Raw genomic sequence first — 25,651 nt, 5'->3', positions numbered from 1 at the left:
CTAGTCTATGCAATAACTTTTTATCTGGCACTTCATAAAATGCCTTCTGGAAATCAAAACACACTACATCGGCTAGTTCCTTTTTATCAACTCTGCTTCTTACACCCTCAAAGAACTCAAGCAAACTGATCAAACACAATGACCCTTTCAAAAGGCCATGCTAACTCTTTCTGATTGGGTGTTTCCAAAATAACTTGCTAATTCTTTCTCTACAAGCTATCCCAACATTTTCCCAATGATAAATGTTAGGCTAACTGACCTATAGCTCATTGTTTTCAGTCTCCCCCACTTTTTGAAACAAGGCATCATACTGAGAGAGGAATGGTGATAGCAGTCTTGAAGGGGAAAAATAGTGACCAGAATGAAAGGAGAAAGTGACATCACCCAACATTTAACTATCACGAGAGGGCACAGGTTTAAGGTGAAAGGAGAAAGATTTAAAAGAGGCCCGAGGGGCAACTTTTTCACACAGAGGGTGGTGCATATATGAAACGACCTGCCGGGGTAGTGGTAGAGATGGGTACAATTACAACAGTTAAAAGACATCTGGATAGGTACATAAATAGGAAAGGTTTAGAGGGATAACAGCCAAACAAAGGACTAGTTTAATTTGGGAAACTTGGTCAACATTAACGAGTTGGTTACTGAATGATTCTATGAATCTACAGTGAATCAAAGGTAGATGTTTTAAGGAGTTAACTACAAATCATGCAGCAGAGTAGACAACAACTTGGTTGATAGGAAACTGACTGGTCAGAATCTAGACACAAAACATTAGCGATCTGTTAGTTTAGGCAAATGTTATTGGCTGAGACTTAGTTTAGAGGTGGGTAGATATTGCAAGGTGTCTGTGTCCTTTGAAGCAAGACCTGGACAATAACCAGATTTGGGCTTCTTAATCTTATTTACTTATGGGATATGGGTGTTGTGGGCTGGGCCAGCATTTATTGCCCATCCCCAGATGCCCTTGAAAAGGTGGAGGTGATTTGCTTTGAGTGCTACAGTCCATGTGTTGCAGGTGGAACCTCAATGCTGTTAGGGAGTAAATTTTAGGATTTTGATCCAACTCCACTGAAGGAACAGCAATATACTTCAAGGTCAGGGTTTTGACTGGTTTGGGTGGGAACTTGCACGTGGTTCCATTCCCGTGTTCCATGCCCTTGTTCTTCCAGATCAAAATGGTTGTGGTTTTCGAAGGTGCTTTCGAAGGGCCTTTGGTGAATTTCTGCAGCACACCTTGCAGATGGTCCACAGCATTGCTATTGAGCGTTGATGATGGAGGAAGTGGACATTTGCGGATGTGGTGCCAATCATGCTGGTTGCTTTGTCCTGGTTGATGTCAAACTTCAAGTGTTATTGGAACTGCACCTAATACAGGCAAGTTGGGAGTATTCCATCACACTTCTCACTTGAACCTTGTGGCTGGTGTTCAGGCTTTGAGGAGTCAAGTGGTGGGTTACTTGTTGCAGGAGTACCAGCCTCTGAGCTCTTGTAGCCACTGTATTTATGTAGTGAATCCAGTTGAGTTTCTGATCAATGATAACCCCCAAGATGTTGATAGTGGGGGCAGAGTGATGCTAATGCCATTGAAATGTCAAGGAGAAGTGACTGGATTGTCTCTTTTTGAAATGGTCATTGCCTGGGGTTTGTGTGGTGTGAATGTTACTTGCCATTTCTCAGTCCAAGCCTGGATATTGCTGCATTCAAATACAGATTGCTTTAGTATCTGAGGAGTTGTAAATGTTGCTGAACAATTTGCAATCAGCAGCAAACTTATCTACATCTGACCTTTTGACAGAAGGAAGACCATTGATGAAGTAGCTGAAGACGATTAGGACTCAGACATTACCCTGATGACCTCCTGCAGATATGTCCTGAAACTGAGATGACTGATCTGCAACAATCACAACCATCTTCCTTTGCATCAGATATAACTCCAACCAGTTCCACCAACCCCCTCACCCCGATTCCAAATGATTCCAGTTTTACTAGGCCTTCTCGAAGCCACACTCGGTCAAATGCCACCTTCACGTCAACAACAGTCTCACTTACCTCCCCACTGGAATTCAGCTTTTTTGATCATGTTTGAACCAAGACTGCAATGAAGTCATGAGTTCAGTGGCCCTGGTAGAACTCTAACTGGGCATCAGTGAGCAGTTGACTGCTGGTTGGTCTTGAGCACATATCAAGTGACACTTATTATAACTGTGTTGTAATTAGACCAAAAGGTGTAAGCCTGAATTGTTTGACTTAGTAAACAAATACATGACTGAATAAAGATTGGTTTGAGTACCAAAGACCAAATTTTTTTCTATAAATGATAACAATCAAGCTTGAGGTAGCCTTGGCCTGAATTGATATGGCATTACTGAAATATAACAGCGAATGAATCAACCTTACATTCATACAACAATCTCTTCTAAATCATTCTTTCCTTCTGCTTCTGCACATCATACTTCAATACAACTTTAATATAAAGATGAAATAAATTAAAAATATTCTATTTTCACCAAATTCAATGCACAAATTGTTAGCTGTCCTTCTTTTAAAACGGCTGAAGTAATAAAAGGAGTGTGATTACTGCACACTAGTATTCTTACAAAAAGAAATATAACTATTTCATTATTTCATGGTACAAATAGAACATGTTTAAAAGTGCCTATTTGGTTAAGTATGTATAAGTTCTTACGTCACTCCTGGATGAATGCTGGGTACCAACTCCATTTCAGACAACAAGCCAGTCCAGTGAGACTGTTGCGGAAAATCAACAATAACATCTTTCCCATTGGCACTGAATGCTGCAAGAAATAAAATGCCACCACACGTTGAAATCTTAAAGAGTTGCCAAGCAGTGACACTCAGCCTTCAAAAACAGACTTAGATCACATATTCATTTCTTCTTGCTGGTTGATACAAGGGACAACAGTGACAAGTTGTACACAATAACTAGCTCATTACCTCCACTAAAATAGCAAGATGTTATACAGCCAGACCTTTTCTCCCAAGGTTATATACAGCAAGCATACAGCTTAAAAATGTGTGAAAGGAGGGATGGATACAAAAAATAAGAAATTCACTGGACTAAGAATCAATGAACCCATGTACTATGTCAGTCCAATCCTAACATTCATTCACTAATTAAAATAGCATACTCTACAGTAAAACTGGTGCATACAACTAAAGGATAGAGCTTCTTGCTTCTAAATCACAAGTGAGCTGTACCATTGAAAAGAATTAGAATAAATGAAAAATTCCACAATAAACAATTTGACTACATAATCTACACAAGTCAGACCTTCTAACCTTCCAGTATCATTTTTTTGTAAACCAGTCAGGTACAAAGAACTCAATCCTCAAGCAACCTAAAAAGGAATGACCTTTAAAAGTGAGAATTGCAGTTTATAGTTCAACTGGATAAAAGTCTCAAGAAACATTTGAAACGAGACTGATTTACTCATCTACTGGCTGTTAGAAATATAAGTAACAGTCATAGAGAGGAACCTCGATGATCCAGCATTTAATTATCTGAATATCGGATTATCCGGCAAGATGGCATGGTCCCGATGCTTGGCTAAACTATGTTACCGGCATTCGACTAACCAACGAAATATTCCCCGCGCATGTCCTACATATAATCAAGGTTCCTCTGTACATTACAAAGTAAAAGTTGGGGTGCAGGATCTATTTCTCCATTTTGATGTTACGCTCCAACATTAAAATTATTTTGCATGATTCACTACAAATGTACAGCTGGTTCTTGCAATTAGGTGGCAGTAGCTTTCTAGATTTTGAAATCAAAACTGAAGCAGGAGAGAATACAGGCAGGACTTGGTTACCTTTGACAACTCCCACACTCCTGTGAGTAACTGAACCCCACTTGTACTTTGGTGTGGTAACCGAAGCTTTAACCCGCACTTTATCAGCGATCTTTATGTGGGAAGTAGAATTCTGTGGTGGGAAACCTAGTACAAAAGCAAAAGCAATTAAAGTTAAATAGATCCAAAGTCACACTTCAAAAGATTGCAGAGCCATAACTACAACTAATATTAATGTTTCTGACTGATAAATTATGCACCTACCCAACAGCTCAACGTGGATGTATCTGACCCAGTAAGTGCCACCTTTTTGCTGCCAGTCACATTGCACATTTAAATCATGCAATCCATCTCGATCCAATTTGATTACTTTTCCCATATCTCCTTCACAAACCTCTTCATATGTTCTGCAGCATCGGACCATCATTCCCACCTGCATGATACAAGAGAGCTCAGTAAGTATAGGCATATCTTCCGGAAATAAACATTAAGAATTTCATTCTATAAAACATTTAAACTGCACATGTAGTAATATCTGCTTAGAAATACCATACTGACCAAGAAACCAGAATAACTAATGAGGTATGCACATGTTATTAAATAATACGCCAGCACTTAGCACAGATAAAACAATCATTTAATCAATAAAAAGGCAGAATGGAAACAAACATGGCACCATCACACCAAGGCATAAAAAATGTCAACTAAAGGAGAGATACTGGAGCCATAAAACCTTAAGCATGCAAATAAAAATATTGCAAAGATCTTTGGCAGAAGAATACTATTGGACACCAGCAGCAAACAAAAATTATGTCAAAAGCAGTGAAATTTGTGCTAACCGAAAGACAAAGAAATTAACACATCATTTTACTGATTAATCTTATTTCATTGTTAAAGATTTAAAAGAATAAGAGTTAAAATAAACCTTCATATAGCTATAACATCACAAGCAAATTGACTAGATATACAGCATCAGATAAAAGTGGGCAGAACCTACAGAAATGGTTGGTACCCAATTTTGCTAAATTTTGCTAAAAATGACCCTTTGAATGAAATTCTGATAAATATTGGGAACCGTTAGATCATACTTGGGCAAAAGATATTGTGAGCAACACAAGAAGCACACACGGAGGCATTGAAGTTAAGAATTTAATGTTAAGTACTGATGGCTATTCTATTCTTAAATATTCCTCTATAGTTACAAATAAAATCCAACTGGGTTTTATCAGCTTTGATACTGCATCTTAGTATTGATATTTTGGCTTCGCTTTTACATATCCACTTAAAATGTATTTGCGTAATTTCTAACAAAATTGCAAACATAATAAATAGTCTAATTTAAAAGTTTTTGTTACAATTAAAATAAACCTTGACATTTTAATATGTTCAAGTGGGCAAGCATATATTCTTGAGAGAAATCTTAAAACACTTAAGATGTGGGCAATTTTGGCATAGCTAAAGCTTATTAAAATTTAGCAAGCTGCTTAGAAGGCAATATAATTCGCACACAGCCTCTTCACCATAAGATAGCTATGTTACTCCTTGTGAGCACTTGCGTGGTTATAAAGTCATAGAGTCATAGAGATGTACAGCATGGAAACAGACCCTTCGGTTCCAACCCATCCATGCCGACCAGATATCCCAACCCAATCCAGTCCCACCTGCCAACACCCAGCCCATATCTCTCCAAACCCTTTCTATTCATATACCCATCCAAATGCCTCTTAAATGTTGCAATTGAACCAGCCTCCACCACTTCCTCTGGCAACTCATTCCATACACATCCCACCTTCTGTGTGAAAAAGTTGCCCCGTAGGTCTCTTTTATATCTTTCCCACTCTAAACCTATGCCCTCTAGTTCTGGACTGCCCGATTCCAGGGAAAAGACTTTGCCTATTTACCCTATCCATGCCCCTCATAATTTTGTAAACTTCTATAAGGTCACCCCTCAGCCTCCGACCCTCCAGGGAAAATAACCCCAGCCTGTGCAGCCGCTCCCTATAGCTCAAATCCTCCAGCCCTGGCAACATCCTTGTAAATATTTTCTGAGCCCTTTCAAGTTTCACAACATCTTTCCGATAGGAAGGAGACCAGAATTGCACACAATATTCCAACAGTAGCCTGACCAATGTCCTGTACGGCCGTAACATGTCATCCCAAATCCCGTACTCAGTACTCTGACCAATAAAGGAAAGCATACCAAACGCCGCCTTCACTATCCTATCTATCTGCGACTCCACTTTCAAGGAGCTATGATCCTGCACTCCAAGGTCTCTGTTTAGCAACACTCCCTCGGACCTTACCATTAAGTGTGTAAGTCCTGCTAATATTTGCTTTCCCAAAATGCAGCACCTCGCATTTATCTGAATTAAACTCCATCTGCCATTTCTCAGCCCATTGGTCCATCTGGTCCAGATCCTGTTGTAATCTGAGGTAACCCTCCTCGCTGTCCACTACACCTCCAATTTTGGTGTCACCTGCAAACTTACTAACTGTACCTCTTATGCTCACATCCAAATCATTTATGTAAATGACAAAAAGTAGAAGACCTCGCACTGATCCTTGTGGCACTCCACTGGTCACAGGCCTCCAGTCTGAAAAACAACCTTCCTCCACCACCCTGTGTCTTCTCCCTTTGAGCCAGTTCTGTGTCCAAATGGCTAGTTCTCCCTGTATTCCGTGAGATCTAACCTTGCTAATCAGTCTCCTATGGGGAACCTTGTCAAACGCCTTACTGAAGTCCATATAGATCACATCTACCGCTCTGCCCTCATCAATTCTCTTTGTTACTTCCTCATAAAACTCAATCAAGTTTGTGAGACATGATTGAATTCAATGCAAGTTATCACAGAAATATTCCTGATCTAAATTTGCTCTAATTGAGAGAGTTAAAAGCTACACATCACCTCAAATGATCCATACCTGAATATTCTCCCTTACATATACAGCATAATCATCATTACTCAGGAAATCTGCACGTTTCTTATAGGTTTGGCTTTCAGTCACCACAGCAGCCCAAGGCTACAAAATCAAGAACAGTGTGTTATTATAACTTGAGTCAGAACGTAAATGATTACAATGTTATTAAAATCTGCGAAGTACATGCTATTAAAAAGTACATTAGGTAGAGTTGCTTGAGGGCCAATCACAGCATAAGCTGCTTCAGTCTCTTCAACTTCTTCCAGAATCTCTTCATCTGAGTACTCTGATAAAGTGCTGTCTGCATCAGAAAGTTCTGCGATCTGGACATCAGGGTGATCCAGCAGCCAACCAACTAATGCTTCCACACCTTTGAAACAAAATTTTAAACAAAAATAGAGAGTAAACTTAATTGTGCAACTGGATTAGACATGCATTGTGTATTCATTTCCATTTGACGTGGAACATAAGAATTAGGAATCAACCTTTCAGCTTTGTCTAATTCGAACCACACACGGAAGTTGCTGTTTCTTCCATGCAAACCAAATCAACTTTAAACAAAAATAAGGAAATCTGCCAAATCTGTCTGAGATGTGCAAAAGGTCACCACAGTATTCAAAGGATACAACACTAAAAACAGAACACGATTGTGATGACATGATGGCAAGTCTCCAAATGATGCCAGTGTCACGCACATCCTTCTTAAAAGTATTTTATGCAAAACCCAATTCAGAAAAAATATAAACAACTGATTTTAACAAAGTCCCCCAGATTTTCAAAATCACATCAGCATACCCGTCTCAAATGTAGCATTTTTAACTTCTCTCTTCAAAACAAAAAAATTTGCATGATTTCTTGCCATGTAGAATGAATCTAAATGAAGTAGCATATGTTTTTAGCAAAGACATCACTGCTTGAAGTAGGACAAATAATCAGGTGTTGTGGGGTGCTGCATATGCATCAACATTCGATTTAACCTGACTGCTGGAAGCGGATTTAATGTTTTATTCCTTACACAATAGCTTTTATTCTATGAATTATTTAAAAACTCAAGGAAACGAAGCATTGAGAATTTCTAGCCCATCCATTTCTACATGGAGAGTGAAAAGGGCAAAGACAATGTTTAACCTTATTTTTCCGTTAACTTAACACTATTTGTTTTAAAAGTTTGTATGCGAGTGGCCAAGTATCATTCATCATGAGTTAGACTACCAATGGAAGCTTCTGAAATAGCCAGTGATGTATTTTAAAGTTGTACATGGTCTATAACGAATTAGTTACCTCATTAACAACTATATCCTAAATTATGTGCAGTCCTCTTACAATTTTCAAACAGCCCTTTCCTTATTTAGCTCTTACATTTACAACAAAATTCACCAGAACGCAAACAGATGTGAAAGTAATTTCTCTTTTTAGAATGGGCTTATTCATATTATCCTTTTTTTTTACCTGGCAACCCTGTAGCATTTCCAGAGCCTCCTGTAAGCGACTTTAGTGCAAATTCAATATTTTTCCGCCCAAAGCCCATTTCCATTAGTTGAGCTACAATGGGTAAAGGTGGAGGGGGAGAAGGCTTGCGCTTCTTGTGTTTTACTGGACGTACAGGCTGCACTGTAACAGGCGTCGTCGCCTCACTTGAGCTGCTGTCATCAAACACTGGTGTAGATGGGTGAGTAGACTCCACTGCCAAGAACTGACAAACAGCAAGGGCTGCCGCCTAAACAAGATAAAAACACAAAGACTGAAATGCTTAACAAAGGCTACATTAAGTAAATGATACATGAAACTATATCCTCAATCCTTCACTGTCACTGGATCAAACTTCTGTAACTCCCTTCCGAATAGCTTCATGAACATACTTCTATCAGACAGACTGCAATTGTTTAAAAAAGCAGTTCACTACCACCTTCTCAAAAGGAGGAGAATCAGGATAGGAAACAAATGCTGGTGTTACATTTAAACAAAGCCTGGCAGCTATCATTTATCATGTAACTGGTTTATTCCCCAGGGTAATAAAGGACAGGGAAATGTCGACCAGCATCTCCTTGCCAGTCAATCAGCATTGTCTTCGCATACAGTAGAAATGTTTAGTTCCCTTTCCTTGGTCATTCTTCAAAACTGCCGTGATGACAGCAAAACAAAGCATTTGACAAAAGGTGTTTCTTTTCTGCAATACTCAAAACAAAAGAATGATTCTCTCAGGCCTTCACTGGAGTTAAACAGAACATTTCATGGAAAAGCTCAGCAGGTCTGGCAGCATCTGTGGAGAGAAATCAGAGTTAACATTTTCAGTCAAGTGACCGTTCATCAGAACTGGAGTTCTGCTCTCTTTCCATGGATGCGGTCTGACCCGCTGTGATCTCCATCGTTCGTTGTTTTCAACACTAAGTTCAACTGTTTTAAATCAAAACCTCTGCCTGATTTTCTTTTGTGTTGCTTGCTGGCAGGTGCCAGAAGACTGGAGGTTGGCAAATGTGGTGCCACTGTTTAAGAAGGGCGGTAAAGACAAGCCAGGGAACTATAGACCGGTGAGTCTAACCTCGGTGGTGGGCAAGTTGTTGGAGGGAATCCTGAGGGACAGGATGCATATGTATTTGCAAAGGCATGGACTGATTAGGGACAGTCAACATGGCTGTGTGTGTGGGAAATCATGTCTCACAAACTTGATTGAGTTTTCTGAAGAAGATTGATGAGGGCAAAACGGTAGATGTGACCTATACAGACTTCAGTAAGGAGTTCAACAAGGTTCCCCGTGGGAGACTGATTAGCAAGGTTAGATCTCATGGGATACAGGGAGAACTAGCCATTTGGATACAGAACTGGCTCAAAGGGAGAAGACAGAGGGAGGTGGTGGAGGGTTGTTTTCCAGATTGGAGATCTGTGACCAGTGGAGTGCCACAAGGATCGGTGCTGGGTCCTCTACTTTTTGTCATTTACATAAATGATTGGGATGTGAGCATAAGAGGTACAGTTAGTAAGTTTGCAGATGACACCAAAATTGGAGGTGTAGTGGACAGCGAAGAGGATTATCTCAGATTACAACAGGATCTGGACCAGATGGGCCAATGGGCTGAGAAGTGGCAGATGGAGTTTAATTCAGATAAATGCGAGGTGCTGCATTTTGGGAAAGCAAATCTTAGCAGAACCTAGGCTCTTAATGGTAAGGTTCTAGGGAGTGTTGATGAACAAAGAGACCTTGGAGTGCAGGTTCATAGCGCCTTGAAAGTGGAGTTGCAGGTAGATAGGATAGTGAAGGCGGCGTTTGGTATGCTTTCTTTTATTGGTCAGAGTATTGAGTACAGGAGTTGGGAGATCGTGTTGCAGCTGTACAGGACATTGGTTAGGCAACTGTTGGAATATTGCGTGCAATTCTGGCCTCCTTCCTATCGGAAAGATGTTGTGAAACTTGAAAGGGCTCAGAAAAGATTTACAAGGATGCTGCCAGGGTTGGAGGATCGGAGGTACAGGGAGAGGCTGAACAGGCTGGGGCTGACTTCTCTGGAGTGTTGGAGGCTGAGGGGTGACCTTATAGAAGTTTACAAAATTATGAGGGGCATGGATAGGATAAATAAACAAAGTCTGTTCCCTGGGGTCAGGGAGTCCAGAACTAGAGGGGGCATAGGTTTAGGGTGAGAGGGGAAACATATAAAAGAGACCTAAGGGACAACGTTTTCACGCAGAGGATGGTACGTGCATGGAATGAGCTGCCAGAGGAAGTGGTGGAGGCTGGTACAATTGCAACATTTAAGAGGCATTTAGATGGGTATATGAATAGGAAGGGTTTGGAGGGATATGGGCCGGGTGCTGGCAGGTGGGACTGGATTGGGTTGGGATATCTGGTCGGCATGGACGGGTTGGACCGAAGGACTTGTTTCCGTGCTGTACATCTCTATGACTCTATGACTATGTTCTTTTTCACCCATTCATTCCTCTCATGTCCTTTTCTTTACATTTGAACAGTTGCTATCCTGCTGTTCACATCACATCTAGACTCATCATTAATTTCTTATTCCATGTGCCCCATTTACCACTTCTTTCAGTCCCAAATCACGGAATCTTTTGTCATTTAATCACTCCTGTCGTCTACTTTAACAATGATCATCCCTTTTGCTCTTCTTCCCAGCATCCACACCTTGCCACCTTCACTTGTTTAAAACTTCACATTCCTAACTCTAAGTTCTGATGAGAGGATACATTTCTGAAACATTATGCTGAGTCTTACCAAAAATTGATTCAATGTCAATTTGAAGCGCTCATAGAGACTCTCTCTCTACAAGCCTGAGCAAGCTTTCCCACACTATCTTCCCAAACCTTCCTCGTTACCTATGCACCACCCCATCATGCCCTAGGAATATGCCCTACCCAGAGATGCTGGTGACTGATGGAGGATTAAGTGGCGAGAATGTGGTGCTTGCACCCATACCCTAAAATAATGTGTTACAGTTAACTACATTTCTCCCATCTTGTTTGCATTTATTGGTCCTACTTACACCTAACGTGGATGCAAGTCACATCCTTCAGAGCTCAGTTGACAGCACAATCCCTCTGATTCTTGATTCAAGTCCGATTCTAGGGCTGGGAAGAATCAAGGCTGGCATTCCTGAACAGTCATCTTTCACAAAAGACATTAAATCAAGATCCCTCTCTGCCTCTGCTTGGGTAGACGTAAAAGATCTCATGGTACTATTTCAAAGAAGAACTAAAGGAGCTTTCTCAAGTCTTCGCCAATACTCTTCAATGAACATCACAAAATCTGATTAATTAATGATCACCATCTTGCAGTTTGTGGGAGTCACATTACAACACTGCCTATCAGTCAAAAGGTACTTCATCGGCTGAGAGAATTTTGAGATGTCCAGTAGTCGTGAGAAGTGGTATACGCATGCCAGTCTTTTATTCTTTTCAAAATACTAGAAGTTCTCTGCGTAAAATGCTCTCTGCAGCTTGGCAACCATTAACCAACTAACACCAGCAGAGGAAACTTAGTATTAAGAAACATGGGGAACAGGAAAAACTACTAGATCCAAACAGAACAATACTCTTCATGGATCAAGCTTGACTTTCCAGAACATGGTAAAATCTTTTCACTTACTTTAATCTTGGCTTGTGCTACCTACCTGCTTTGGTATTGCTCAGAAAGTACAAATAAATTTGTTTCCCAAGATTGAAGGCTTGATAATAACTTCGCATTCTGCTCGCAGAGTTGACAGTGGTTCCAAAATGTGGAACAATAGGTATCAGAAACTAAATATATCCAGGCATTAACCAAGTGCTTTTCCAAGATTCTTTCATTGAACACACTCATTTATCACAAATAATCGGAATGAGGAGCAGCCAACCACAAACAGGCACAGTGTTGTAACATTTCAACTGAGAAACAGCATGACATGTTACCAATTGATATGCAATGCATATCACCTCTCAGCAAAGACATTTTCCTTCTGCTGACTTGAACTTGCTTTACTCAGCTCTTGAATTTTTAAGATGGAATCTACATTTACAGCATTTGTAGTATTCGAGCAGCACAATACAGTTGAGGTTCCAAGCCTGGGTTAGGAGTTTGGGTTGGCTTTACAAGCTTTAAAAGCAGGAGAAACTCATTTCACATAAAGCACGTAGTTCAGCAGTGCCCTCAGCTCAGTTACACAATGATACCAGCTTGAATTTTAAATAAGTTCCCTAGCGCTCAAGACATGAAAACAAATTCAGATTTTTGTTTGTTTGTAAAAGTTTCACAAATCAAACCTCAAGCTCATGTCTGTCAAATACAGCTTTCACTGGCGATGGCTGGGTAGCTGCACTCAACAGTTGCTGAAGTAAGATCAAGGGGGGTTGCGGTCCCTCAGGTGAAAAGTCAGCAGCGTCTGGAGAGGAAACTGTAGCATCCTCTGAAAAGAAGAAATAAACAGTAAATTACAAATAAATACTAATAAGAATGTAAAGTCTTAGAAAATACACATCATATAGTCCACTGTTGCTTGTTTAGGTTGGATTCTAGGAAGCCAGCTGCTTTAATTGTGCTTCTGTCACTTAACCATTCAAATACATAGTCGCTTATCTCAATAACACGATCCTGTAAGATATAAGGGAGCAGGATTTAATATTGTGAATGTCAGAACCTGGTTCACAGACTCCAGGATCCTGGCATCGGACTTAGAAAAAAAGCACTGGTATTATCTATTGTGTTGGAAAATTATGAGTGGGAGTGCAGCCAGAGGCCAGCTGCACAACACAGGAGCAGACAGAGAGGGAGAGCAATGGTAGAAGGAGATTCATGGGGGGGGGGGGGGGGGGGGGGGGGGAGGGGGAGTACAGACGGGAGTACAGTCTGTGGCCGCACACTTCACCCAGACCAAGGTCAAAGAGATCCCTGAACAGCCGCATGGCATTCTGAAGGGGAAGATGTAAGTCAGATTGCGGTTCACAGTGGGGCTAATGACATTAGGAGGAAGGGCGTTGAGATTGAGAAAAACAAAAACAAGAATTTAAGAATCGAGGTAGCAAATTAAAAAGATTGTAATCGCTGGATTACTCACTGTGCCACCTGCTAACGAGTATAGGAATACACCAATAGAAAAGGTGGATCTGTGACTTAAGAGTTGGAGGAGAGAAGACTTAAGATTCCTGAATGAGTAGATTCATTTCGAGGGAAGATGGGACCTTCTACAAGTCAGTCAGGTTGCACCTGAATCAGAATAGGATTAACATCCTTGAAGTGAGGTATGCTAGTGCTGTTGATGGGCATTTAAATTAGTTTGGCTGGGGGAAATGGAATGAGACATGGAGACACATAATTACACAAGAATCACCAGGTCAGTCTAGAAGGCAGTGCAAACATAGTCAAGTCATAAAGTCACATGGCAAGCCTGGGTGGCAATTATCTTAATGCAAGAAACCTTGCAAGAAAGACAGATGAGTCCAGGGTGTTAATTAACACATGGGGATGTGATATCATTGCCATCATGGAGAATGGTTCAGGGAAGAAAAAGACTGAGACCTCAATATTCATGGAAGGTAGAAAAGGAGATGATGTCACAATTTTGACTGGAGTCAATTACTGCAATAAGGAGGGATTAAATCTTGAAAGATTTCTCAAATGAGGACATATGTGGAGAAATTAAAAAAAAGAGGGGGGGGTCAAGCACATTACTGGAGCCATGCTACAGACCCCCCACAAAGAATCAGAGAGATAACAAGATAGATATATCTGACAGCCATCAGAGACGTGTAAAAATAATAGTCACATAGTAAGGGATTTCAGTTTCCCCAACATTAACCAGGAACAGACAAACAAGCTAGAGGGAGTGGAATTCTTAAAACGTGTCCAGGCAAGATTTTTAAGTCAGCACATAGAAAGTCCTAAAACAACAGATGGTCTCAAGGAGCATAGAAAAAAGATAGTGAGAGCAAAGAGGGGACATGAAAATATACTGGTATGGGCTTTTGACAAAGTCTTGCATGGCAGACTGGTTAAGATGACAAGACCCTGTGGCCCAGAAAATTTGGCAAATTAGATCCAAAATTGGGTTAGTGGCAGGAAGCAGAGAGTAATGTGTAAAGGACGCTTTTGTGACAGTAAACCTGTGCCCAGTGGTAAACCTCAAAGTTTGGTGCTCAGTTCCTTGTTGTTTTAAGTGTATTTTAAATGATCTAAACAAAACTATAGGAAGTATGATCGGTAAGTTCACAGATAACATGAAACTGGTGGTATGGTAAAGAGCAAGGAGGGAAGCTCCAGGCAACAGGGCGATATAGACTGGCTGAACAGTGGCAAAGGGAATTTAATCCTGAAAAGCGAGAGGTGACATAGTTTTGGAGGACTAACAAGGCAAGAGAGTACAAATTGAATGGTGGAAACCTAGGAAGTAGAGAGGATCAAAGGTACTTTGGTCGGCACACACATAGATCTTTGAAGGCAGCAGGACAGGTGCGTAATCTGGTTAAGACGGCATATGGGATATTTACCTTTATTGGTCAGGGCAGTGAATAAAAGACGAAGGAAGTTACGATGGATCTATGTACATTGTTAGTTAGGCCATAGCTGGAGTACTGTCTAGTCATCATAGTTTAGGAAGGATGTCATTGCACTAGAGAGGGTGCAGAAGAGATTCACCAGGATGTTGTCTGAGCGATTCAGCTATAAAGATAGACAAGATTGGCTAGAATTGTTTTCCTTAAGAGCAGAGATGGTGAGGAAGGATCTGATTGAGGCATACAAAGTTCTGATGAGCACTGACAAGGTAGAGAGATAGAAAGGACACAGATTGAGAGAAACTTTTTCCCATTGTCAAGGAGTCAATAACCAGGGGCACAGCTATGAGGAAGTATAAAAGAGATTTAAAAGGAACCTTTTTTGACCCAGAGGATTATGGGTTTTCCAGAGAGCAGACATCTGGAATTCACTGCCTGAAAAAAGGGTGGCCAAGGTAGCAACACTCAAGACATTTAGGTTTTAGATGAGCATTGGAAATGCCATACCATACCATACCATACAAGACCACAGGCCAAGTGCTAGAAAATGGGATTAGAATAAATTTGATGACTGGCATAAACAGAATGGTCAAAAGGTTGTCTTTCCATGTTGTAAAAACTCTTGACTGTAAAAATGTGCCAGTGCTGAAATAACAACTAGATCCTATGCAATATGTCACAAGTTTCAAGAATGTCTTGGCATTTACAAATTTTTGAAAACATCCATTTTGAGCAAAGACATATTCTCACCTATGTGATGCTGCTTATAGTGTTGGGGTTCGCTGACTTACAGTCCAACTTACAAACACTCATACTTATGAAGGAGATGCCTTAGTACTATTAGTTTTAATGATCTAACATGTAAACGTTTGCTCATACTTACAATCACGTATTTTACACTGCACTTTACTGTATTCTAAGCTGTGCACAAATTAACTTATGAACATACTCAAGAATGGAAACCATTTGTAACACAGGGACTGCCTATACGAAGAACCAAAATTTCAAGAATTAGGTTAAAAGATTTTTTGTAACAATAAAACTCAAACACTACCCTTTGTTTTGAATGTACATTTAGAAAGCAATTGAAATTGGCTTACTGCAAGTGATTATATATCAATAGTCAGTCATTCCATCATTGATACTCTGTAACGGTAGTGTGTGCTACCTACAATATGCATTCTACAAATTCAAAGATCCTTTGCACCAGCCAAACCCATTACCACTACCATCTAGCAGGACAAGGGCAGCAAATACTTTGGACCATCTCCTGTAAGTTACCCTCCAAGCCACTCACTGCCCCGACTTGGAAATATATCACCGCACCTTTATGTCAACATCCCAGAATTCCCTCCCTACAATATTGTGGAACTACCGACAGCACATGGATTGCAGTGGTTCAAGATGGCCGTTCACCAGCATCTTTCTTTGCTGTTTCTCCCATGAAATAGGTCATAACTCATCAGGCGTCATGAATATGACACAAACTCAAAGGACAAGCTGGTATTTTCTTTCCTCTAATTGGTTTCATTGGGTTGAATTGGGGTGAAATCACAAATTTTATGCAATTAGAATAAAGCTATCCACCAATTAGCAATAGGAGAAAAGGGAAAGGAAATGAGTCTGCATTTATATGGCACTTTTCACATTCGTGGAGCATCCAAATGTCCTTCACAAACTATTAAAGTCCTGAAGCCTGGTCACTATTTAAGATCATATCAATTGAAAGATTAATATTTAACAAGCTCCAGAAGAACTTTCCAAGCTTTTTTTTAAAATGCAAAAGAACCTTTCACATTTATTATTGCACCATCTCATCCAAAAGACATCTTTCTCAGGGCATCATTGAAAGTCAGTTGTGTGATCAAGCCTCTGCAGCTGGGCTAGTGCACACAACCACGTGGGTGAGCTATTATAGTGAGCCAATTCCACTATGTGAAAAACTGGATTTCAGTGGAGTTTTCACATTCACCCGAACAGTTAGACAAAATGTATAAAAGGTGTTTTGCTGAATTATACCTGTGGAAAGTGGCCCGGCTTCAAATACAGCTGGTTGTGAAAGAATCTGTCTCAATTTATCCTGGTGCATGAGCAAGGCTCGTGCTGCCTTCAGTATGTACAATCTCAGCTGCTGACATCTTAACAAATATAAATCCACTTGATCTAAATGGAGGAAGGGAGGAAAAATATTTATATTAAACACAGAATACAGTTTCACCACAAAAACAGCCAATCTTGGAATAACAGAATTACAATTTGAAAAATGAAAGAACGCAAATTTTATTGAAAAACAGCACATCCAAAACATTATGAAAGCTACAAAAATTTCTAACATGAGATAAGAAGTTATATCTACATGATGCACAGGCATTTAAAAAAATCACCCATTCAGGTCTTGTGTAGTACAGAGAGCAATTCTAAATTATTCAATCTTCAACATTATGAGAAGAGAACATTCAAGTCAAAAATGCATGAAGATGGTGTTGTTTGGTTAATTCAGTAGAGTTTTAGGAGTAATTATAACTAAAACTAATGCAAAATCTCATTTTAATGCACTGTACACTTTAATTTTGGTTGTTCTTTAAGCAGTTGTGATTTCTGAATCAGCAATTAAACTACTGAGCAACATTAATGCATTTACTCCACTTGTTTATTGTCAAGCATCTTGTATTTAGTTTTACTAACCAAGCTCCTAGTCCAGCTTCCAGTTGGAATTTGAGTAAAAGTGATCTGAAGTAGTAGAAAAAAAAAAATCCCTACCAGGCTCAAAACACTTTGGAGGGGTCAGCAAATTAACCCAGGAAAGTTTATTAAATTGGGGTTGGGGGCGGGGGGAGAATTTCCATGAGAGTTGGAATGCTTGCACAAGGTCAACACTCATTAAGTCACTATGAACTACAATGGGCTCCACTAGCTCCTATATCACTCAGTTACAACACATTGCCCAGGCCAGCATCTCAAATTTAACTGCTTAGTTCTTAATTTGCTTTTTAAAAAAAAACTTGCCTGTTTCACTTTTTGGCAAAGGCATTTAAGTAAGAATTTCTTGTAAAACAGGGTGGAATCTCGAATATAAGACTGCATAGATCCAAAAGCTAATATATGTGGGGAAATACATAGTGGATACTACTGAAACAAGCAGTGTGTCAATTGTCAAATTCTGATCTGAGATCCAGCTAAAAAGTTAACACCTGCCTGGTTCCAACTGTGTACTTGCAATGGAAACACAGCAGTGACAAGACCATCCTGTACAAGATAGGGCCAAGGGATGGCCTTTTGTGTTTGGATGCCTGTCAGCTACTTTGAAAGAAATGCTCATTAACTGATGCCTGTCGTATTGTGCCAACTTAAATGCTATGCTGCCTCGGAAATGATTTTTTCCTTGAATGTTGTGCCTTTAAGTTTAAAGGAGGGATAATAGTTAATGATGATATTGAAGAATTCTTCCAATTCTGCTCCTGAGTGCAACTACCAGATGTCAATACAAAAGGTAGATGGCATTGTTACTACGTGAATGTACGAGTCAGTGAGACGAATAAAAGAAGCCCTAAAATCCAAAAAAAAAAGTCCCCACTGAAAATCTCAACAAGAAACTTTTTTCAAAAAAGAAGCGAAACCTCCAGTCTCTATTCTGTTATTTCAAAACAAAAACTGAAACTCATGTTTTAATTACCTGAGAGGCTTTGGCTGGATTTCTTCATTTTGTGCTTTTCAAGTTTGCTCCCTGCTAGGTTCACCAACTGAGCCCAGACCGACAGCATTGGGTCAGCAAATGGCAAATTGTTAATACTGAAGGCAATCACTGGAAGCTGAAATTAACAAAAACATAAGGATTGAGATCATTGACTGAAAAATCAGGCAAAAATTGTTGGTCTACCGGTCTGATTGGGCAGGGACAACTGCTTAGCAACCATATATCACCTACCGGTTGTAACTGACTTAAAGAACAAACTCTGTACATTCGCATATCATGGAACTGCACTGTAATTTTTCCCTTGGGGGTAATACGAGCCACAGTCCCCTCTCCAAATTCTTCATGTGTCACCTGACCACCCAATCTCAGGCGCCCATCGACTCCACCAATCACAGCCAGTACTGCCATCAATCCACTAATCTCTGGATTGTCTGAATCTGGGAAACAATCTTCCAAGACTGTCTGCAAGGATGCAAAGGGAGATGATGAAACATTTTGTTGTTAAACATAAAAATTCATCCAAACAATCTCATGCTGCAATCATAATCCCTTTCTCAAGTATAACCAATTGCCTGGCATTGAGTCAGTCATGAAGCAAATCCCTTTGTAATCCATGTTAGTGCCAGCCATGCAATCCAGTGCAAGCAAAAACCTGGGTTGAAACATCCTCAAAACAAAGATGTGGTTAATGAAGCATGCAAAAACAAAAAGCAGAGACTTCACATTTCTTACAAAACAAACAGCAACTAAATGCCATCAACATGGTCTTCTACAGAAAGATTTCTCAAAGATCTTCATACCGAAGAAATTTCACTAAGCATTTTGAGGAGAAATCATGAACAGCATTGCAAGATTACACAAATGAATTAGCACAAGATTGGCACCATACAGAAATTTATGGGATTATAATAAGATGAGAAACCCATGTCAGAACTTTGGACATCTGCCTGCTTCGAATATGACAAACAATTACCCCAAAGTATCAAGACAATAGAAACTAAATAATAAAGACTCCCCAGTGCTCAAGTAAAAGCCATCATAGGAAGCTACTTTTCCTTTTCCCTCCAGAGAATACAAATTTCAAAAAATTCAAAAGCTAACATTAAATTTGTCTATTTTAGATAAAATAAATCTTCCGAAAAGAGGTAACTATACCATTCCAAATTTAAAAATCACACAACACCAGGTTATAGTCCAACAGGTTTAATTGGAAGCACGACCTTTGGAGCGCCGCTCCTTCATCAGGTGGTTGTCAAGGATAATCCTGTGCATTTTGAAAAGCAAGTGAAGCACTGCCAGATGCGATGGGTAGACCACACTGCTTGCATGCCTGACACAAGACTCCCTAATTAAGTAGTCTACTCAAAGCTATCAATAGGATGGCAGAGGAAACACTACAAGGATCCCTTGAAAGCCTCACTAAACAAATGCAACATCCCCACTAACAGGTGGGAATTACTTTCCCTAAACAGACAAACCAGAGAAAATGCCAACCACTTGAAGTGTCACTGAGCAGAGGCCAAGTGTAAGCAGCAGAAAATGTCCTCAGAAGCCAGAGTGTCCTATCCACTCACCACATCAAACATCACAAGCCCAATTGTAGCAGAGACTGCAGCACCTGGATTGGACTATTTGGCCACTGCAGAAGCCAACTCCCCATTTCCCACCCCCCCATGGAAGCAACCTGAGGGACTGACAACAAAGAAGGCAACATTACACTTACTGCCTCTGCGACTTTATCACTCATGATTTCACTGATGCAATTCAGCTGGGAATTGATGTAGTCGTTGATAAGTCCATTCCACTGATTCAGTGTGTGAAGGGTTCGCAACAGTGCAACAATTTCCTCTGCTAATGTGCTACTGTGGGTGGCAGTCAGAGAAGCTGGAGGTCGAGCTTTTCTCCTTCTCAACATTCCATCTGTAAACACAAGAAAATGCTTTAATTGTACATTTATTTTTTAACATGTTATAAACTTGTCAAATAATACAGTAAGAAATATGTGTACCAATCATAAAGGAAACTCACCTCTTAAGAGTGGAAGGTCACTTGAGCAGGTGCTCAGAAGGCTACCCAAAAAGACAAACAACTTTTCAACAAGGAACTTCATGTCTTTTGACCGCTCATCTCTGTCCCAGGAAGGAAGGACTGCTTGCAACAAACGCAGCGCTAAAATCTAACAAATTAAAAAGCAAATATCCATGTTAATAGATACACCATACCAATCCAAACCTAATCAACCTCTCATGTGAAAGTTATTACACACTACTTTTTATCTTCCATTCAGTTTGAACCCAATTTGCTATCCTTCCCTTATATGCTTTAATCTTCTTCAAAGCTCTGTGCGACTGCCAGCACTTCTGAGACACAGCTGAGCTTTGCAGATGGTATAATCTCAGGAATCCCAGAAGGTCTCAGCAGTAGCAAGTGGAAGAATACAATACACATGATGCCATAAGGACACAGTACATTGGGTTGAGATAGGAAGATGGTGAGTTTTTTCATACTTGGGGCTTGCAGAGAAAAATCCTCCATGAAATTTGCCAGAATTGACAATTAGCTATTTTCTGACTTAATTCAGCCCCATCATACCAGAGGTGAAAAATGAAAATGTCCCCTTTGTCAACATTAATATTTTCCTTTGATTAGCATCAATACCGAAATCATGGCATTTCAAAAGGGGAAAAAATAAAAGAGTTCAGACAAATACTACATCAGATTATTTTTAACAGTGTCTCAAACACATCTTGCCCTTGGTTTCTTGGCAGAAAAGAGTTGCACAATAGTTCTCACCTGTCGCTGCAGAGACACAGCGGTAAATGACTGTTGTCCTTCAACAATTTTGGTTAGCAAGCTGATCCACTGAGATGAACTTAGAGTACCACACATGCGAGGGGTAAGCGCTATACTTCGAATGAAACCCAGGGAACACCAGCTCCGGTGTTGCTCTCTAGATACAACTTTGTTTACTGAAGAAACTAGAAACAATATAAAAATATTAATCTCACCAAATAACGGAGGTTGTTTCTTTATTTCTACTGTAGCTCAAACGCAAGGACAAGAGTAAAATGTTCTAGTCAGTTGAACAGAAGTCAGTCACAGGAATAAAACCAGCCATTCCAACGTTCCATTACAATCAGTGACAATACGTATTCAGTTTAAAGTCAGTGTTCAAATAGTTTCCCATGTCAAACAACTTGTTACAAAGATTCATGATATGGAATATTGCTCGGTGAGCTTATGTTTTGAAGAATTATGAAAAACCGAGCTGTGTGGAAGTACTTGGAGTAGCTTCTTGAAACTAAATAATAATTGAAAGTTCACTACGGATATTGGGGATTTTATTTTAGACAAGGTTTTGTGTAAATCATATGACAGAAGGTAATGGTCTGCTTTGCTGCAGATTCTTGCTCGGGTGGTTTTTGAAGACTGATTGGCTTGGAGAGGTTCCAGTTTACTTCAGTTGGAGCAAAACTTGCTAAGAGCAAGCTGAACTGAAAGGCACTTTTTGAAGAACGAAGTCATCCGGCTGATCTTCCTTATTTTGGAAAAGGAAACCCTTTTGTTGAATTCAGGGTGAAAATATTCAGTATTTTGAAAGAAAGAGTGACTAAATACACATCAAGATTGAAGTCTGGGCTTATTCAAGGAATACAAAGACAAACATGCACAACTTGACCACATGCCAGAACTTCAGAGTCCGGCACGTTTTCAACCTGTCTTCATCACTGACCAAATAGCTTTATTTAAAAAAAAAAGAGGTCATCTCTGCAGAGAAGTGTACAGCTTTCCCTCTTGAAGTGAGAATATGTGCACTTCGGGAATATTTAGGATAAGCTTTTATACTTTTACATACTGCTGTGTTAACCAATTAGGTATCTTTATTAAATAAGTCGTGTTTTAATAATACACCAATAATTGTGTTTAGAAACTAGGTTGACGGATCTTCTTGTTTAAAACCTGATGTCAATCAGGTACTTAATTTATTATCTTGATAACTGGATAAAATATTTCTATTTTATCTTGTGAGCCATGAAGGAGTGTGGCAAGAGCACTGGTGCACTCCTTCAGCCTCGGTGGTAACAAAGCCAATGTTTTGATAACTGAAACTTTCATGTTGCTCAGTACAATTAAAATTTTTACCAACCTCAAAGCATCAGGACATAAAATCTCTCATTCCTATGGTAATGAGTAATGCGCTTGACATTGGGGGCAAAACAATTGTATTTAATAATGATCTAAAGGGATAGATTGGAGGCACAAACTATAAATACTGGGACTACACGTCTCTCAGTTGCTTCATAAGGTTTGCAATTTGATGGGGTGTTATACTTATGACAGGGAAATGAGGTTTCATTCAGAATTTTTACACAGGTCCAAAATTTAGTACACATTTATTCATTATTTGCAATATACCTCCAGCAAGAAATTGCTTGGCTTCAGTTTCATTGCAATAGGCACTGCTGAATTGAAGCTAGAGACTCAAGTGCACAACAAACCTGCTGTTCTACATGCCAACATATCATTAAAAAAACTAACACATCAGCTATTCAGAACATGGAAGTGTTCATCCTCTACTAATGATAAATACCAAAGTATATGTCCTCCAGAACACTGTTACTGGCAAAAGACTTTTTTTAAAAAACAATTAAAAGAGTTCAATTACCAGTTTTATCTGATGCCCCACTCTCCACAAGCATTCGCAAAAGACCACATAAAGTTTTGGTAGCTTCATTCTGGACTAGGTCTGAGTGTATTCCAGCAGAAAGTGACAATGTTTGCAGAAGATTAACTGTTGCCATCAACAGCATCACAGTTGGATGCGTGTTCTTCTCAATGGTTTCTGCTTCTGTGCACAAAACAGTGTCACAAGAAAACTTTATTAGATTGTTTCGTTTCTAGATGCAAGTATCCTTTCTTTAAAAACGATCCAAAATGTGAAGAAAGCCCCAGTATGCTGGCTCTTGAAGAACATACAGTATTAGTCCTAAATGGTATGTTGTTTTCATTATAAGACAGTGAAGAAAAACTGGAAGACAAATTCACAAGATTACTACAAGACCATGTTCTGATAATAAAGTGCTATAAATTGATTAAGTGCCTTTCAACTGAATTGTGAAATCCTCCACTATCACAGAAGATTCTTTTATTTGCCGACATGTGGAAACTAAACTCTTGACAAATCGAACTATTAAATATGCTTTAAAAATATTACAAGCATCGAAATACAGATGATAGGAGCAGGAAAAGGCCATTCAACCCCCTTAAACCTGTTCTGCCATTAAGTACAATCATGGCTGATCATTGAGCCCACTACCTGAATGCTACCCCCCTCCCAATCTTTGATCCATTTAGCCACAAGTGCTAAATCTACTTCCTTCTTGAAAACCCAACATTTTGGCCTCAACCACTTTGTGGTAGTGAATTCCACAGACTTACCACCTTCTAGGCAGAGAAATCTGTCCTCACAGTCCTAAAAGATTCACCCCTTAAACTATAGCCCCTGGTTCTGAACTTCACCACCACTATGAACATCCATCTTGTCTCCAACATCTCGTCCCATTAGTCTCAGAAATCCAAAAGAGTCTAAACTCCTTTAATACAGTCTAATCGATGAAACGTCTCCTCATACACCAGTCCTGCTATCCCAGGAATCAATTTGGTAAACCTTCGCCACACTCACTCTTTAAGTAAGAGCATCCTTCCTCAGATAAGAAGGCCAAAACTGAACTCTACTTCCAGTGTGAACTTGTCAATGCCCTGTATAATTACAGCAAGACATCCCTGTTTCTGTACTTAAATCCCCTCATTATGAAAGCCAAAATGCAGTTGGCATTCTTTACTGTCTGCTTCACCTGTACACTTATATGCAGCAACTGGTCAACAATAACACCCGGTTTCATTGAACATTCTTCTCTCTCAACTTACAATCATTCAAATAATAATCAGCCTTCCTATTTTTGTACCAAAGTGGATAACCTCTCATTTATCCACATGATACTGCATTTGCCCATTCACTCAGACCATCCAAATTACATTTGCCGCAACTCTGCATTTTCCTTCCAGCTCACTCTTCCATCCAGCTTTGTCTCATTAAATTTTGAGATCTTACATTTAATCCCCTCATTTAAATTTTCACATATTGTCAACAGCTGGGGTCCAAGTACCATATCTGCAGTACCCTAATAGTCATTGCCTACCATTCAGAAAGAGGCATTTATTCCTGCTTTTTGTTTCCTATCTACTAACCAATTTTCTGTCCAACTCAATACACAAGCCCCATTCCCAAGCACTTTAATTTTACACAATCTCTCTTGTGGAACTTATTCAAAAGCCTTCTAAAAGGGCAAATAAACCAACTCCACTGGTTAAATCCTCGAAGAAATCTAGTACATTTGTCAGGCATGATTTCTCATTTGTAAATCCATGCTGGCTGTGAATGATTCTATCATTGTTTTCTAAAATGTTCTGCTATAAAATTCTTGGCAATGGAATATAGCATCTTAAACACTTGATAAACACGTTCAGGTTACCTCACAGATTAATCTGAAAAATATCTCACCCTCTTGTAGTGCCCACTAAATTTTCCCCCTTTTAACAAAACACCAATGCTGAAATTCTTTATTTGAAATACAATGTCAATAACTCAAAATTTTATTACAAACCAGAATCATCCTCTGTGTCAGAGTCTTCTGTAGTTGGCTGTGTAGCAGGTGGTGGTTCAGCTAATTTCAGATCATACTTCCCTTCTTTTCCCATTCTATAGGAGTTGGTGCTACCAGTATCCCACTGAACTCTGATCCAGCCATCATCGCCCAATTCGCCAATTACACGGCCTAATCCTGGAGGTGGTCCATCCTGAAAAGTTATGTTCATTAAAAACAACAAACATAACAAGGCAAAAAAAAAACAAACACAATGCTTCTGCTACAGGAATAGCTCAATAGCCAGTCAAATATATTTATATTAGCTCAAATTACATTCTTTTCATATTTAGACATAAAATGCACAAAACTGATTAAATTGAGGTGCTGAAGATTATGAAGGAATGGGATAGATAGAATATGTTGTTGGCAACAGTCAAAGGGTGTGATGCATTCTCCCAACACCTGGGCAGAGGAGTGTTGTGCACACAGGAAAAGAAATGCTTTACAGTCTAGGCTGATATCTCAGGTGTTATATTAGGCCAAGTCTCGACTCGCAGAATTGATTGCAATCAGGTCTGGAACAAAGGAATATTTTAAAAATCCCC

At 39.6% G+C, this 25,651-nt stretch overlaps 1 protein-coding gene across 10 annotated transcripts in view; it reads right to left on the bottom strand.

The window, feature by feature from the left end:
• herc2 (HECT and RLD domain containing E3 ubiquitin protein ligase 2) overlaps positions 1–25,651 on the bottom strand; it is a 231,639-nt gene that overhangs the window by 79,091 nt on the left and 126,897 nt on the right. For all 10 annotated transcript variants that reach the window (XM_072576977.1, XM_072576980.1, XM_072576979.1 and 7 more), the window contains 15 exons: positions 25,065–25,257; positions 23,066–23,248; positions 21,193–21,377; positions 20,428–20,575; positions 20,123–20,319; positions 18,631–18,861; positions 18,379–18,514; positions 16,725–16,868; positions 12,480–12,622; positions 8,184–8,451; positions 6,935–7,104; positions 6,738–6,836; positions 4,080–4,248; positions 3,837–3,962; positions 2,690–2,798 (listed from right to left, as the gene is read on the bottom strand). In XM_072576977.1, coding sequence (XP_072433078.1) covers positions 2,690–2,798; positions 3,837–3,962; positions 4,080–4,248; positions 6,738–6,836; positions 6,935–7,104; positions 8,184–8,451; positions 12,480–12,622; positions 16,725–16,868; positions 18,379–18,514; positions 18,631–18,861; positions 20,123–20,319; positions 20,428–20,575; positions 21,193–21,377; positions 23,066–23,248; positions 25,065–25,257 — 2,501 coding nt within the window. The remainder of the gene's footprint in view (positions 1–2,689; positions 2,799–3,836; positions 3,963–4,079; positions 4,249–6,737; positions 6,837–6,934; positions 7,105–8,183; positions 8,452–12,479; positions 12,623–16,724; positions 16,869–18,378; positions 18,515–18,630; positions 18,862–20,122; positions 20,320–20,427; positions 20,576–21,192; positions 21,378–23,065; positions 23,249–25,064; positions 25,258–25,651) is intronic.

Source organism: Chiloscyllium punctatum, chromosome 9 (genome assembly GCF_047496795.1).
Source record: "Chiloscyllium punctatum isolate Juve2018m chromosome 9, sChiPun1.3, whole genome shotgun sequence".
NCBI classification, from domain to species: Eukaryota; Metazoa; Chordata; class Chondrichthyes; order Orectolobiformes; family Hemiscylliidae; genus Chiloscyllium; species Chiloscyllium punctatum.
This window is presented reverse-complemented; position numbering and strand designations above follow the sequence as displayed.